Raw genomic sequence first — 15,578 nt, 5'->3', positions numbered from 1 at the left:
TTGCAAAACAAACGTGGATAAAGCCTTGATAATACAAAATCTTACTATGTGGTGTTTTGGAAAGTTAGTAAAAAGCTGGTGTTTTTAGTTTTTTTAGTTTATTTTGTTTTTTTGTGAGTAAAAAATGTGAGAGGTAATATGATTCAAAATGAGTAAAAAGCTAAAAACTGACTTTTTAATTTGTTGCCAAAGCACCCATATCTGTGTAGTTTTTAAATATTTATGTTTGAGTATCTCTTTTCTATATAAAGCTTTTTTTCTCTTACTTTTATGTTTTATTAACCCTTTGGTATTATAAATACTAGCAGCAAATTTGTGCCACGCACGGAATGAAAATTGTCATAATATATAATATAGATGGTGTGATATGAGGTGCAATTTTTTTTTGTCATAATAAAAAAATTAATAAATAAGCAGCTTAATTATAACTGCATGGGGGCCAACTAGTGAAATAAAAAAGTCAGAATTGTTTAACAACAAGTTCTTCCAATGGTTTAGGAAAAAAATAAAACTATTTTGCTGAAGTGTCCAAACCGATTGATGTTGAAGAATTAGTGAATGAGTTTGTGGTTAGGTGTGTAACGCCACTTTAATCCAGAGTGCTCAAATCTTAAAAAAAATAAAAAATAAAAAAATTCTTTTTTTTTTTGTTTTTGTTTTTTTTAAGGACAACACTGGACTCCCAATCCACCATTGCGTCAATAGATTTCCAACAATAGAAAGGATCTCAAGACTTTTTTTAAGGGTAAGTTACATGAAACTAACTTAAAGTTTAGAAAAAAATATAGTGATTTTTATAATTTTGACATAATTATATAAATTTTTCTTTTAAAAAATTTAAAAAGATCAAAATTAATGCAAATGGTTTGAAGGCGCAACACAACGATATACAATGTGAAATGTACGTTTCAATATACAAGAGATGACAACATTATATATTTATTTATTTATACGACTAATAAATTTTTAATGAAAATTGAGCTAATTGTTATATGAATTAAAATCTTAAGGGAGCCCATTGTAGTTATGCTAAACTTATGAGATTTACTAATATTGTAAACTATTAAGTGATCTCTAGACCAATACCTCTTAAAAATGCACCATTTTGAAAGGGCCTGTTTGGAAGGTGATTTTTTTAAATATTTTTTTTTATTTTTTAGTTAAAATATAAAGTGAAAAAAATCCAATATATTTAGAAAAACACAAAAGTGTTTTTCTTGAAAACAGGCAAAAAATAAAATGAAAGAGAATGAATTTTAAACTTTTTTATGAGTTGATTTTTTTAAAAACTTTTTGACTATATTAGGATTGTTTTGGAAATATGTTATTTTAGTAACTTTCACCTTTTTCACTAAAATCTGAGGTGAAAAAAATGGATTTGGAATGGCTGTTGTGCAGTCCAATGGCTCCAATTTGGGACCCATTTGGATGATCCAAATCGTTCACATTTTAGAATACATCGAGTAAAACATACTTGCAAAAAATTAACTTAATCAGATATCGTTAACCCTTTTGTCCACTCACATTTGTATTCATTGTAATACTTCAAATCACAATTGACATTTATTTGTATTCATTTTAATACTTCAAATCACAATGTTTATTTGACCTTTTGATTGTATTAATTAATTTGCAAATGTACCTAAAATAAAAATAATAATATTTTATCCACACAAATTGTGATGTCAGAATTAGCCCGATTGAGGTGGAGAGCTTTGGTCTAAAAAATTGCCCACTCGCCCAACCCCCCTCTGTCTCTCTCTCCCCTTACCCACACTCTTGTTTCTCTCTCTTGTTTTCTCTCTCCTATATGCTCCTCTTTTTTCACTCCTCTCTTTTTTATCTTCTTACCTATGCTGACCTGCCGACAGCAACATTGATGCTCATGCCGACCACCGATTTTCCTTCCCAACCCCCTTCCTCCATCGTCAACACCAAACCCAGCAAACACTCTCTCACTCACAACAGGAGAACTCATTTCGCTCAGCTCCGAAATGCAAGACCTTGCCATCTTTTACGGGTAGTGGAAAGCCCAAGGCTCTTACAAGACCTTGCTATTAGTTAGGGCTCCTGCAAGACCTCGCTATCAAGGAGAGTCGGAAGGTGGCCGAAAGTCACAACGGGAGAATGCCCAATCCCTCGTTAGAATGTGTCCCACATCGCTTGGAGTTGCCTCATCTGTCACGTCCTAATTTTAATTACTCGGAAATATTACCAAAAGCCTTTAATTTAGATCCCTTTTTTTATTTATTTATTTACAAATATCTATTGCCCTCGGGTAATAGAAACATAATAACACGTGTTCTCTCTCGCAATGAATACAACAATAATAATACATGCCAACTTCCACTACGGAACTACAAATGCATAATTACAAACGTTAATGTACAGAATTCATTTCCTTCACATCTACTATAAAATTACACATAAAAGATATATGAACTTCTTAACTCTCCAACCAGGGATGAGCATAATTGCCCAGTAGGAATTTCATAGTTCCACAACAATAACTAACACATAGATAGAAATGATCATGCATGCAGGATGATACCATATAGTAAGGTGATGTTTCGTAATTTCAAAATATCATACGTAAAGTGCCTTTTTCTCAAAATTTATTTGAATAATTAAGGAAAACTTTCAACCATAAAAATTTTCCCTTATCATCAGAAAACCATAAATCCTTTTTGAAAACAATTATGTTAAGGGAACAACATTATTTTAAATTTATTAACTAATTCCAAAATATTCCTCATTTAATTTCCATCTTAATATTCTTCTTTTTATTCCCCTTTTTCCTTTTTACTAATTACAGTTATTATAACACCATAACCTCAAGTTCAAGTTCCCTTAATACTCAAAAATTGCCCTCATACACTCCATTTCCACCTGTAGATCCATTATTGCTATAACTTCTTAACGCAAAAATCCAAATCACCTTTATATTCAATAGCAGTTCTCTTACACTCAACTCCTACTTGTTTAACAACTACATCACATCCACATTTGCATTATCAATTATAATTCAACATATCACAACTACGTCACATCCACATTTGCATTATCAATTATAATTCAACATATCACAAGGATAATAAACCCTTTTTATTCAATTTCTCCATTACTTACAAAACAAAACTCTTGATCTTTCCTTATAGTTACAAATAACCCGATGAATTCATTATCACCAACCCCTTATCCAGTTGCTATTTCCTTATCCATCATTTTTAAATAATTTCTATATGCATTTCCTTTCCATACCAAATTACACATCAAATGGTAATTTCACAAGTCCATTAGAAGTCATGCATATCATCACCGACCTCAACACATTTCACCTTTTGCCGACTTGATACGACGGGATAGTGGGCGCCCAATTCATGGCACATTCCACCTTTTGCCGGCTATTATACGGCGGGAAGTGAACTCTCAAAAACCCTTTTCTCAAAAACCATATTTTTCCAAAAATCACGTTTTTCCATATTTACCGACTGTCATACGACAGGATGTGAACCCCCAAAAACATTTTCCATTTTAAAACTATTCCCACATTTGTCGGCTATTATACAGCAGGACTGTATGGACACCCAAAAATAATTTTTTCCACTTTTGCCGACTATTATACGGTGGGACTGTATAGACACTCAAAAATATTTTTTCCACATTCATCCAGCGATAAGCCTAAACAGGGCATTTGGGCACCTTTAATTCAAAACCACTCTCACATTGGCCGCTATTATACAGCGGGACACGGGCCCCCAAAAAACCTTTCTCAACTCCTCGCGCGGGTACCAACATAACACAACACAACCCAACACAACTCAACTTAACACAACTCAACTCCACATAACATAACTCAACCAAACTCAACACAACTCAACACGTTTCAACATAACTCAAAGTAATTCAACATAACACACAACAAAATTCAACACAACCATTTTAACACCATTCAATACAATTCGATATAATCCACTACAACTCTTAAACCTCCACATCATCATTTCATCACAAAGCTCATATCATCCATACCATTAGCCATTTCTTTCTCCAAGTTTGGTTTCATATTATAACATAATTTAAAACATCAACAATAAGAGTTCAATCGCAACTTTTACATAAATTTTCAAATTCTTTACAATTTCAATTAACTTGTATATGAGTAATTTAACACCTCAATTTCATGATACTACTTCCAATTTAAGCAAAACCATCAGCTATCTTCATGAACCAAATGAGAGTTTTCAAGAGAAATTAAAGCTTTTCACCAAACACATTTTATTCCAACCCTTCTACTACTTTTACACCCAAACTCGTGACCCAAACCATAACCCAACAAGTAAACCCCAACAAATAAACCCCAACTCTTCAAACCCTAACCCCCAATCTCATGATTAATCACAATATACATAAAAATATAGACTTTGTATTTGTATAAAGAAAATACCACAAATCTATCTATGAATGAGAGTATTGAAGGAGAACTAGAAACCCCTACCTCTTGAAGCAAAGAGATGACGACCCAAAAATCACCGGCGACGAAACCACGAACTATTTGGACCAAAAGGAAGCCCTTGACGAGATCTACAATCTTTCCCAAAGGATCAAGGTGAAAAGATCACTCTAGGTGAGTAGATCTAAAGATCTTGAGTGAAAAAGTTTGAGTTTTGAGAGAGAGGAGAGAACTCACGGCTTGAGAGAGAGAAAAGAGAAGAAAAAGTGAAATGAATATATGTTTGGAGCCTATTTGTAGTAGCAAGGTAATAATAGAACAAAAGCCCCAAAGCCAAATGAAAAGAACAAGTCAAAAACCCCCAAAAGTAGGGCCCAAACCAGCCTAAAAAGCTGAAAATTACACACAGGTGTTGATTCTTCGGGCAGAGGTGTCGACTCTTTAGGAAGAAAAGCAATCTATGCAACAGGCAAGGTGTCGACCCTTAGATAGGAAGGGTCGATACTAAATTCCAGCAACTAACACCCAGATTCTGCAACATACAAGGGTCGACCCTTTCAGACTGGTGTCGACCCCAAAACAAGATTTCTATGTTCCCAAACAACTTTTCAACGTAAACAAACATGAAGGAACAATCCCAACAAGATTAAATCAAATTGTACTCCTCCAAAACCAAAATACAACAACTCCAAAGACTCTCAAAATTAAAATAGTGAAATTAAATACACCCTCCAATAGTTTAAAGGACCAAAATCACAATGTTTATTTGACCTTTTGATTGTATTAATTAATTTGCAAATGCACCTAAAATAAAAATAAATATTTTATCCACACAAATTGTGATGTTTGAATTAGCCCGATTGAAGTGGAGAGCTTTGGTCTAAAAAATTGCCCACTCGCCCAACCCCCTCTCTCTCTCTCTCTCCTTACCCACACTCCTATTTCTCACTCTTATTTTCTCTCTCTTATTTTCTCTCTTTATATGCTCCTATTTTTTCACTCCTCTCTCTTTTATCTTCTCACCTACGCCGACAGCAACATCGGTGCTCATGCCGACCATCAATTTTCCTTCCCAACCCCCTTCTTCCATCGTCAACACCAAACCCAGCAAACACTCGCTCACTCACAACAGGAGAACTCATTTCGTTCAGCTCCGTAATGCAAGACCTTGCTGTCTTCTGCGAGCAGTGGAGAGCCCAAGGCTCCTACAAGACCTCGCTATTAGTTAGGGCTCCTACAAGGCAAATGAAAACTTAATTTCAAAACAAATGAAAACATTTTTTTTTTTTACAAATTTTGAAATTTTGAACTTGATTGTTTTTTTCTTTTTAAATAAAAAAAGTATTTCAAACAAATTTTTCGTTTTCATTTCCAAAAAAAAAAAAATTTGAAAACAAAGCTAGTAATTAGAATGTACAAATATAAGAATGTTTCAAGAAATCCAAACCTTGTACGCTTCAAATTGTTATCTAGCTTCTATAAATACTTACTAAACATCATCAAATAAGCATAAGACAAATATGCCACTAAACCAAACAAAACTTGATATCAACATGGAAAATAAATGCCAATAGAGAAGGCATAGAAAGTTATCAGACCAATAAGCATAATTCACCCTGGCTAGGTGCTAATTTTTGGCCTACTAATTAGTATGTGAGGATGGCCGACCCCATCTTAGACACAATTGAAATTCCATAGTACCACCATCAACAACAACATTGGCATCCTTGACGTTAAAGGTAATATAATACCTAGACCAGCACAAACTGCCATGTTTGCCTTCACAACTTTCACGAACTCTAGATTCCTATTCTGCATACATATTTTCCGGCATATATTATGAACAAAGGTTAATTAAAAGCGTTGTGTTATAATATATATAGGGTTTGGCGAGCATTTTATCTTGATAGGCCTATTTTGGGATCAATTTTAGTAATCTTAACTGTTCACATTTTAACAAGTAAAATATTTATGTAAAAAATCAAAATGATTGAATCATATTTGTTTGGGGGATTTGGTCAAAGTCTCCTCATAATAATAAAACTTTAATACATTAATGACAAGCACAAAAAATTTCATTGAAAAGTCTAATACATACCATTATTACTAAAATATTAAACTTTAAAATAATATAACTTTTGATCTAGAAGTAAATTTTAAATAAAATTAGTATTTTTGGAATCTTCTCATTAAAATCTATCAAATAAGATCCATTTTGACTATGAAATTCTTAAAATAATAATAATAATTTATTACTGTCCAAATTGATGTAAACAGTTACATGTTACTCTGTTTGACAGTAACATGTTACTCTGTTTGACAGTAACATGCCACTCTATCTCACAATAACATGTTATTCTGACAATATTGTTCAAGAAAAAAAAGAAAAAGATATTTTACTTTATTCTTGTTCAATTACGTGCCTCCTCCTTAGAGCGTTTATGAAGCAAAATATATTGGACTATCATTTTCATCAAACGAGAGTCAAATTGAGGGGTTTTGACTAAATTTTCCTATTTGTTTTACAAAAATAGATGATAAAAATAATTTCAAAAATAACTATTCATTTTTGCAATACAAATTTGATTTAAAAATATAATTACCGATATCCGATCATCTCATATTTTTGTAATTTTATACAAGGATTGCAATGTAACAAAAAAATAAAAATAAAAATAAAATAAAATAAAATAAAATAAATTCAAATTGAATGGTGTAATGAGTTGAATTAGTGGTGTAAATAGAATTACCCTTTACTTTTTCAGGAAACTAAACTTATTCTAAATAATGGTGATTTATGATACTTCTGTTAGTTTCGATAGAAAAATTAACGATAACTGTAACGCCCTCAATTTCATAAGACTCGACTCATCCATATTCATTATACACTCCAAATATCAATTGTATTAATCATCCGGAAGTGATAAATTATCTCTAACACATCGTTAATCATATTATAACCTCCACACTTTCGATTATATTTCATTCAATCCATTATAAGATTACAAAAGGTGAATTACATGTGAGTATATCTTCAGAATCTTTAAGATTTGAATCTATAACATATAATGTAATAACTACGAAGGTAAATAACATCCAAATATATGTCCTATAGACTTATAAATACTAATGGACTTGGAAAAAAAAAATCCCCAATAAAAACATGGGTTATTTTTCGAGTTCCATAACTGATTATTTTTTTTTAGTTTAAAGACAATTAAAACATACTTGTTAATTTGAGGACACAATTTTTTTTTTTGGATAAAATTATCCTTAACGTAGTTTTATTACTCATTCACCTTTGACTTCCATCAACAGCCATCGACTGCTGGTGTCCATCGTCGATTACATGTGACCTCTTTCTAATGCGACTTTATAGTAAAGTGAAATTTCATTGATTGTTACACAAGGTTAGAAATTTCACTGTCTTTAAATTAGTGAAATTTCTTTGACCAATATCACTAAAATTGCAAAAGATTGGAAAATTTTCATTATTTGGAAATTCACTAAATAAGTGTACTTATTTTTTTATAAGTGCACTTTTATTTGGATTATACCACATTTTTATTTTTTTAACACTTTTTCTTAAAAAGTCTAAAAATGCACTAAATAAGCAAACTCCAAACAACCGTGACGTCAATTAAATTTTCATTATGTTAGTGAAATTTCACTAACTAATTCAATTAAAGCTTAATATAAAATGTAAATGTCTTTACATTTACAATGAAACTTTTCACAGTGAAATTTCATTGACTAAGAATATCTTATAGGTTAATTAAGATACTAGTACATGAAAAGAAAATTTTCAATAAATCCTCCTTTAATTTAGTTGTATTCTATATTTTATTTCTATCCTTAATTATACTAGAGTCTTAAATCACTAGAGAGTAAAATAAAATTTTGAAAAGTTTGATCTGGTGGTCTAGATGTAAGATATGAAGGTGTGCATTCTCTATGGTTTGTAAGTGCATATAATTTTTTGAGGATAGGGGCAAAAGTCCCGACTTTAATTAAACACGTTAGTGAATGATGAAATTAGTCAATCCATTAGCTGGATATCGAATTTTTAAAAAGTTTAAAAAATTTGGCCTTTCTATTTTAATTTTTAAAAAATACTACAGATTTCAAATAATTGCCAAACATTTTACATACACATAAGATCCACACAAATCCACACACACACATATATATATATATATATATATAAATCTCACTCCCATATAAAAATTTTAATAAATTATTTAAGATCTCAACAATAATTGAGACCTTTTTTTTTTTTAATCCCACAATCCCTATTAGATCTTAACAATTGATGGCGTGGGCTCCATACATATATGAGTAGATTCCAGTATACATCAATAGTTGAGATTCAATGGAATTGTGAGGGTTCCAAAAAAAGAAAAAAAAAAAATCCCAAGCATTTTTCTTAAGGGCCCTAACATCATACTTCATTTTTTTACCTCAATTCTATTTAAAGGTAGATGAGCCCACGGCCCTATTTCATTTTGTATCTCGTCTGGTTATTTTGTTTTAGGTTGGGTTGAGTTCCCTTGTCCGTCGGTTGTCTAGGTTTTCATTGTCGTTGACATATTATCTGTGCTGGAAGGTGTGTATGGCTTCCGATCTGTGCATCGAAAAGAACGATTCCAAATGGGAGATTAGAGATTCACCGGCAAAGAAGCAAAGGTGCGAGGATTACGGTTCACCACCACCGCTTTGTTCGTCAGCAGAAGAAGAAAAAGAAAAAGAAAAAGAAAAAGAAGACCCTAGATCAAAAGTTGTATTCTATAACTACGATGATTCAGATGTGGAAGATGACAGTGATGGAAGGCATGAGTTTACTGATAGGGAATACCAAGAATATAATCGACAGATCACTGAAAGCGATGTAAGTTTGTTTTTGTTTTCGTTTTTCATTTATCTCAATTTTCTTCAAATCATATATTATTATTATTATTATTATTATTGTATTATTAATTTGTGGGCTTTACATACATACATACATATACAAACAGGGCTTTGATGTGATGTCGTTCCCACGCTCCTTTGCTTGCGGTACAACAGCCCCTCTTTATAATTTCGATGACATTGCCGACGACCTCAAATCTTTTTCCGAATTAGCTCTTAAGGAATACAATGAGAAAGAGGTGTATTTCTTTATTCAATTGAAGTTCTGTTTTGTTTTGTGTGTTGTGTGTGTGCTTTTTTTATTTTATTTATTGAGAATATATATATATATATATATATATAACATATAGACATATATTAGACAATGTTTTTAATTAGCTCTGTTGTTCATATATATGGTAAAATATGTGTGCAGCATACGAATTTGGAGTTTGTGAAGGTTGTCAAGGTCAACGTCGCTGGTGTTGCTGGTTTTTTGTATTATATTACCCTTGATGTCAGGGATGCTGCTGCGGTTGATGGCGGTACTATGGAATTTCAAGCTTGTGTCTGGGATGGGATTGCCCACATTGAAGTAGTCATTTCTAGGCTGAAATCTAGCACATAATCGAGGTAAATTAACTACTTTGGGTATATCATTAGTACCTATGTAATGATGTTTATTGGTCTGGCACCTTTCCATGCCTTCTGTGTTGACATTTATACTGCTTTTATATCAATTATATTCCATGTTGATATCAAGTTTTGTTTGCTTTGGTGGCATATTTGTCCTAATGGAATTGTGTGGTAATTGATCGGTTCAATACCTTTTGTGTTTAATATGAATCAAGCTTGAAACAAAGGCTGATTGGGCTGGATCAATAATAGATGGGAGGGGGGACTTCAATCTGTTGTTAGGTACACTTGTATAGGGTGTTGTGTTGCAGCAAGAAATGGGTCATACTCATTTAGTTTTGTAGGATTAGGGACCTTAGGAACCAAGTGATTAGAGTAGACGTAATTTCTTTCAAGATAGCATCATCAGAATTGAAAAAAGAAAAGAAAAGGAAAGATGTAATAGAATAAAATACGTTGTTATAAATGACAGGCCAAGCTATCTTGAAGAACATGGCACTATAGCCATTGGGGCCGGGAGATTTCTCATCTTTGAGAGAACTAGGTTTCTCTAATCCCTTCAACGGCAACATCCATGTCCAATTTCTGTTTCTGTGCATCATTTAGTTGATCACTTTCAGTACAAGTTCATGTCTTCTATGCTTGCCCAGCACCGTCTCCATTATAGCCTAGCAGGTTCTGAAAATAGGTAATAATCTTAGCATTTACTTGGCATCATCAGTAATGGAAACTCCATCATCCCTTGTTATACCCATAATCATATTTCTGCCCCTTCTTTGATTGATAACTTGAAAAATAATGGAGTTTTTTTCCTCCTTGCCGAGGGCTTGTGCACTCCTGGGGATTAGTCGGGCTTTGATCCAGACATCCCATTGCCAATCAAAATAAAAAATAAAAATGAAAAATAATGGATTGTTTTGGTCCCCCAAATTGAACCATTGAACTCAAGCCTTCTGCTTTAGTATGCTGTCCTCATTCCGGCACAGCTCATTAAATATAGTTGCTCTTTTCTCCACCCCAATCAAATCTGCATCATTGGGGTTGGTATCAAAACTTTTATGGGCTGCCTGAAATTTGAGATCTAACTTTCTCCACCTTCTTTGAGATGTCACCATAGTTAAATTGGTTTAGTTTCTTCAACTCAACTTTTAGCATTTTCAGCTTTTGGCATGGACAAAACATGGGAGTGCCCCGAACATGGTTTCTCCAAACCCTGGCAATAATAACAAAAAATTGAGGGTGGTCAGCCCAACAGCTGAAAAATGTGAAGTTCTTCTTTTGCTTAATAGGGGCAGGCAGCACTTTAACCGAGATAGGGCTATGATGGCCACATATTCCTGCAGGGAGGAATTTTGCCTCAGCCATCGGGACTTTCATGGTCCAAGCCTCATTGATGAGAGCTCTATCATTCTCCCGAAGCACCTGACCATTTGTTCATGCGAATTGCTTTCCTCAATATTTAAGATCATCGAACTCAGCCCTCACAAATCAGTCATTGGAGTCGTGCATGTACCTGGGCCATTTAACAGAGCCCCACAAACCTACCATGGGTGCTGGTCATTCATGCTAATGCACATTACATTCAGCATATCTTGATCCCATAGGATCCATATTCTTTCAAAAGTGGATCATTGTAATTGGACACCTTTTTCAGCCTTATTTACACTTCTAACTTTAGTTTCCAACTAAAAAGTACGGATACAGACACAGACACACGAACATGCCAATTTTCAAAAATGTAGGACATTTTTATTATATGACATTTTTAAATATTATATTAGTGGTTCTAGGACAATTTTTGTATATAACGTGTTTCATGTGTTTAAGAGTTAGGAAGTGTTCGACTAGTGTCATGTCGTGTCGGTAGAAGTGTTCATACTTCTTCGATACACATATATATGCAAATTGTAGCAATTATGTATGCACTGGTATACATATACATATATCCAATTGGTATGTGCGGAATGACAAGGGAATCCCAAAATGCAATACTTGTTATATACAAATTATACTTGGCAAATAGAGAGCTACATCCAAAACCAGAATAAGAGAAACCATTAATTTGAAATGGGTACCTCTTTGATTGGCACCGGGGTGTCCGGATCAAAACCTAACTAATCTCCAGGGGTGCACAGGTCCTCGGCAAGGAGTTTCTTGCAAGTGCACCACAGTTAATTCAAGAGTTTTGCCCTAGTCAGATGGTCTTAAGGAATTGTTAGCACGTAAGAGGCTTCGAACCCTAAACCTTGGAGGGAGTGCACCCTCAAGACCTAAGGCCTTGCTACCAGGCCAACCCCTTGGGTTTTTTTTTTTGTTGAAATGGGTACATTGTCCACGAAGGCATCATCAAAAGTAGAGTGCCAATCATTATAGTTGGGGTGCCAATCATCAAAAATAGGCATCTCGAGCGCTGAGACAAGGAGATCCTTTTATCTCCTTTTCTCTTCATTTTGGTAGTGGATGTGTTAGGAAGGATAGTGAATAGGGCTAAAGAGGCAGGTCTGTTTGAAGGCTTACAAGCCGGTAGAGATAGGATTAGTTTGACACATCTGCAGTTTGCGGATGACACTATTTTCTTCTCTACGGGGGACGAGAGTCAAATGGTTAACCTCTTTTCGGTGGTGAGGCTTTCTGAGGTGCTCTCAGGTCTTAGGGTAAATTTAGAGAAAAGTAGTGTAGCGGGTATTAATGCAGATTTAAGTAAGATTCAGTGAGTGGTTGAGCTACTCGGCTGTGGTATTGAGACATTTCCAATGAGGTATTTGGGACTCCTATTGGGAGGGGGGTAACCCAAGAGGTAAAGTGTTTTGAAATCCAATTGTGGAAAAGATAGGTAAGAGGTTAGAAGGGTGGAGTAGGGCTTTTACTCTCCCGAGGGGGTAGGTACACTTCAGTTAAGACAGTGCTAAGTCGAATTCCAATTTATTTCTTTCATTTGTTCAAGATTCCGGTCAAGGTGGCAAAATCTCTAGAAAAGTTGATGTGGGATTTTCTCTGGGAAGGGAAGGGAACGATGAAGGAAAGAAGGATTATGTGATGAAATGGGAGACGGTGCCCTTACCTAAGAAGAAGGGGGGGTTTGGCCATTGATAATATTGTGGCTAGAAACATGGCTTTGCTAGTAAGTGGTTATGGAGATTTCCAATTGAGTGTGACTCACTATGGCATGCAGTTATTAAAAGTAAATATGGGACTCATGTTAATGGTAGGGACTCAGGTGGTCACTAGGGGTAATGGGCGTGCTCCTTGGAAATCAATTTCTCATATTTATCCAGTCTGGTCTCGATCCATTTTTGTGAGGGTGGGTAATGGGGAAGTGGCCAAATTTTGGGAGGATGTTTGGGTGGGTTCTTCTTCCTTTGCTGTGTCCTTTCCACTTTTGTATAGAGTTTTTCAATCTCATAATTGTTCTATTGCGTCCATGGCATGCTCTTTGTTGGCTCCTTTTTCCTGGAATTTTAATTTTCTCAGGAATCTTCATGAGAGGGAAGTTCGGGAATTGGTATCTCTATTGTCAAGGCTCGAAAACGTTTCTTTGATTCCAAATTTGGAGGATCGGTGGGTTTGGAGTATTCATTTGTTGAGTTCTTTTATTTGTAAATCTTTTCTTGACAAAATCATTGACAGTCCTCATGTACCTCAATTTCTGTTTCATAAGAAGATTTGGAAGGCATGTGCTCCTCTTAACGTGAAGGTATTCATGTGGATCTTGGTTCATGGGGGCATTTTGACAAATGATTCATTGCAAAAGAGGAGACCTTCGCGTTAATCCTCAATGGTGCATGTGTTGTAAGAGTGGAGAATCTCTAGATCATCTATTTTTTGCACTGCTCGGTGGCTGGGCATTTGTGGCATAGGGTGTTTGGATTGGGCAATGTGATGTGGGTGGCTCCAAAAGGAAGTATTCAAATGATATATTTGATTTTCAAGTTTTAGGAAGGCAGAAGAGGGCTAAAGTGCTTTGGAGTTGTGTTGTCTTTGCAATTTTCTGGGTCATTTGGTTGGAAAGAAATGGGCGTGTCTTCGAAGGAGTTTCTTCTCGTGATATAGATTTTTTATGGGAAAGAGTGAGATACTCGGAGTCTTTTTGGGCCTCGGCGAGTCTAGTGTTCCAAGGGATTCCACTTTTTATGCTTGCAGGTGTCGGTTTGTATTTTGTAGATGTCACTGAGTGTTTTTTTGTTTTTCTTTTCGCTGTTTGGAAGCCTCATCCTCACTTATTTTTTGGCCTTGTGCCTTAATATATCTTTGTTGTTGCTGATCAAAAAATAAAATAAAATCATTATAGATGGGAAAAATGTTACATAGGAACTCTAAGGGTTAATGATTTCTCTGTTAAATGAATCTAGGAAGCAACTGTATATTGGGTGGGGGTGGAAATGGAGGCTTTTATAAAGGAGAAGCCTGGACTGGAAGTCCTGGGACAAGGGTCTTCTTGGTGTGGATCTTTTGAAGAAGAATGGGTGGTAAGAAAGCAAATCAAAGAGGAATGATGAGGGAGGTGAGGGAGGAGGACGGACATGGCAGGGGAAGATGAAGACAACGATTAAATTTGACTTGATTAATTTTTTTTCGTCCTATTCTCTTAACAAGTGCGTGTTTCACAATATCTATCTGTATAGATGGAAAATGTAATGGTAGCACTTTAGTGCCAAAATCACGTGGATGGTATTTGGCTATTTTTGAAAGGCATGAGATAAAGTGCTCTCAGCCATGCCACATGGGGTAAAATGGATTGTGCGGAAAACAGTATTCTTAATGGAATTAAAGCTCTCAGACTAACCTTATTTTTTTGTTGCCACCAAATTTAGTACAATGTGTATCTTTGGACTAAACATTAGTTGAGTATTGGATGATATAGCACGACTTCACAATAATAAAGTGATTTTTACTCTTGTCAGCTATGTATTTGCCAATCTTAATTTGGTCTTGCCCGCCCTTCTACAAACATGAAATCAGAATACATATTGATTAATTTGAGAGTAGAGAGTATGTTAACGTTACATATGGTGGTGGCCTTTTCTTTCTTGAATTTTATTGATAAGTTCATGGGTTTCTATTCACACTTCCTTCCCCTTAGGACCTTTTTTTTCTGCAAGGTGGTGGGTAGGGTTGAGTAAAAGACATCACTCCCATGAGGAACTTCACACTCTTTGTATCAGAAGCACTATTAATTTATTTTTAATAAATGAAAATGACCAACTTCAGCGCCTCTATGAATACTTATTTGTTTACTTATTCCGAAAGTAATAGATGAGTCCTAGTTTTACAAAGGAAATATAGTTCAGTCCTATCAAGTTTTTATACGACAATTCAGTCCTACTTTCCATAAATATTTTTAGAAAAGTCCTATTTTTCTTATATTCCTCCTTTACCTTTTAAAATTTTATTATGAAAATGCCATACTAGAATTTTATTGCATCTGCGCTCCCTCTATACCAAGGTTTTCAAAGGCACAAACGAGGTGCGACTCGAGGTGAGGTGCAGCAGAAATGCACAGATGCGTTCTTTTTTAGGTGAGACTCCAGCTATGCGCATGCCTCAATCGCAGAGACGTACGCATTTCTCGCGTTTTATGCGCGTTTCACGCATCCGATGGTGA

General features: G+C 34.7%; 1 protein-coding gene across 5 annotated transcripts in view; it reads left to right on the top strand.

Moving 5' to 3' along the window:
• Positions 1 to 15,578, top strand: part of LOC114274207 (UPF0725 protein At4g28920) — a 43,729-nt gene that overhangs the window by 11,167 nt on the left and 16,984 nt on the right. For 2 of the 5 annotated variants that reach the window (XM_082893654.1, XM_082893655.1), the window contains exons 1-3: positions 8,918 to 9,341; positions 9,469 to 9,600; positions 9,777 to 9,973. The exons of 2 other annotated variants lie outside the window; for them this stretch is intronic. In XM_082893654.1, the coding sequence (XP_082749780.1) occupies positions 9,066 to 9,341; positions 9,469 to 9,600; positions 9,777 to 9,968 (600 nt within the window). In that variant the 5' untranslated portion in view covers positions 8,918 to 9,065 and the 3' untranslated portion in view covers positions 9,969 to 9,973. Of the gene's footprint in view, positions 1 to 8,854; positions 9,342 to 9,468; positions 9,601 to 9,776; positions 9,974 to 15,578 lie in introns of those variants that run through there. One more of the 5 variants, XM_028216076.2, reaches the window with a different exon arrangement.

Source organism: Camellia sinensis, chromosome 11, assembly GCF_055761805.1.
Source record: "Camellia sinensis isolate YWXY chromosome 11, ASM5576180v1, whole genome shotgun sequence".
NCBI lineage: Eukaryota > Viridiplantae > Streptophyta > Magnoliopsida > Ericales > Theaceae > Camellia > Camellia sinensis.
Note: the sequence above shows the minus strand (reverse complement) of the source record. Positions and strands in the feature narration are given on the sequence as shown.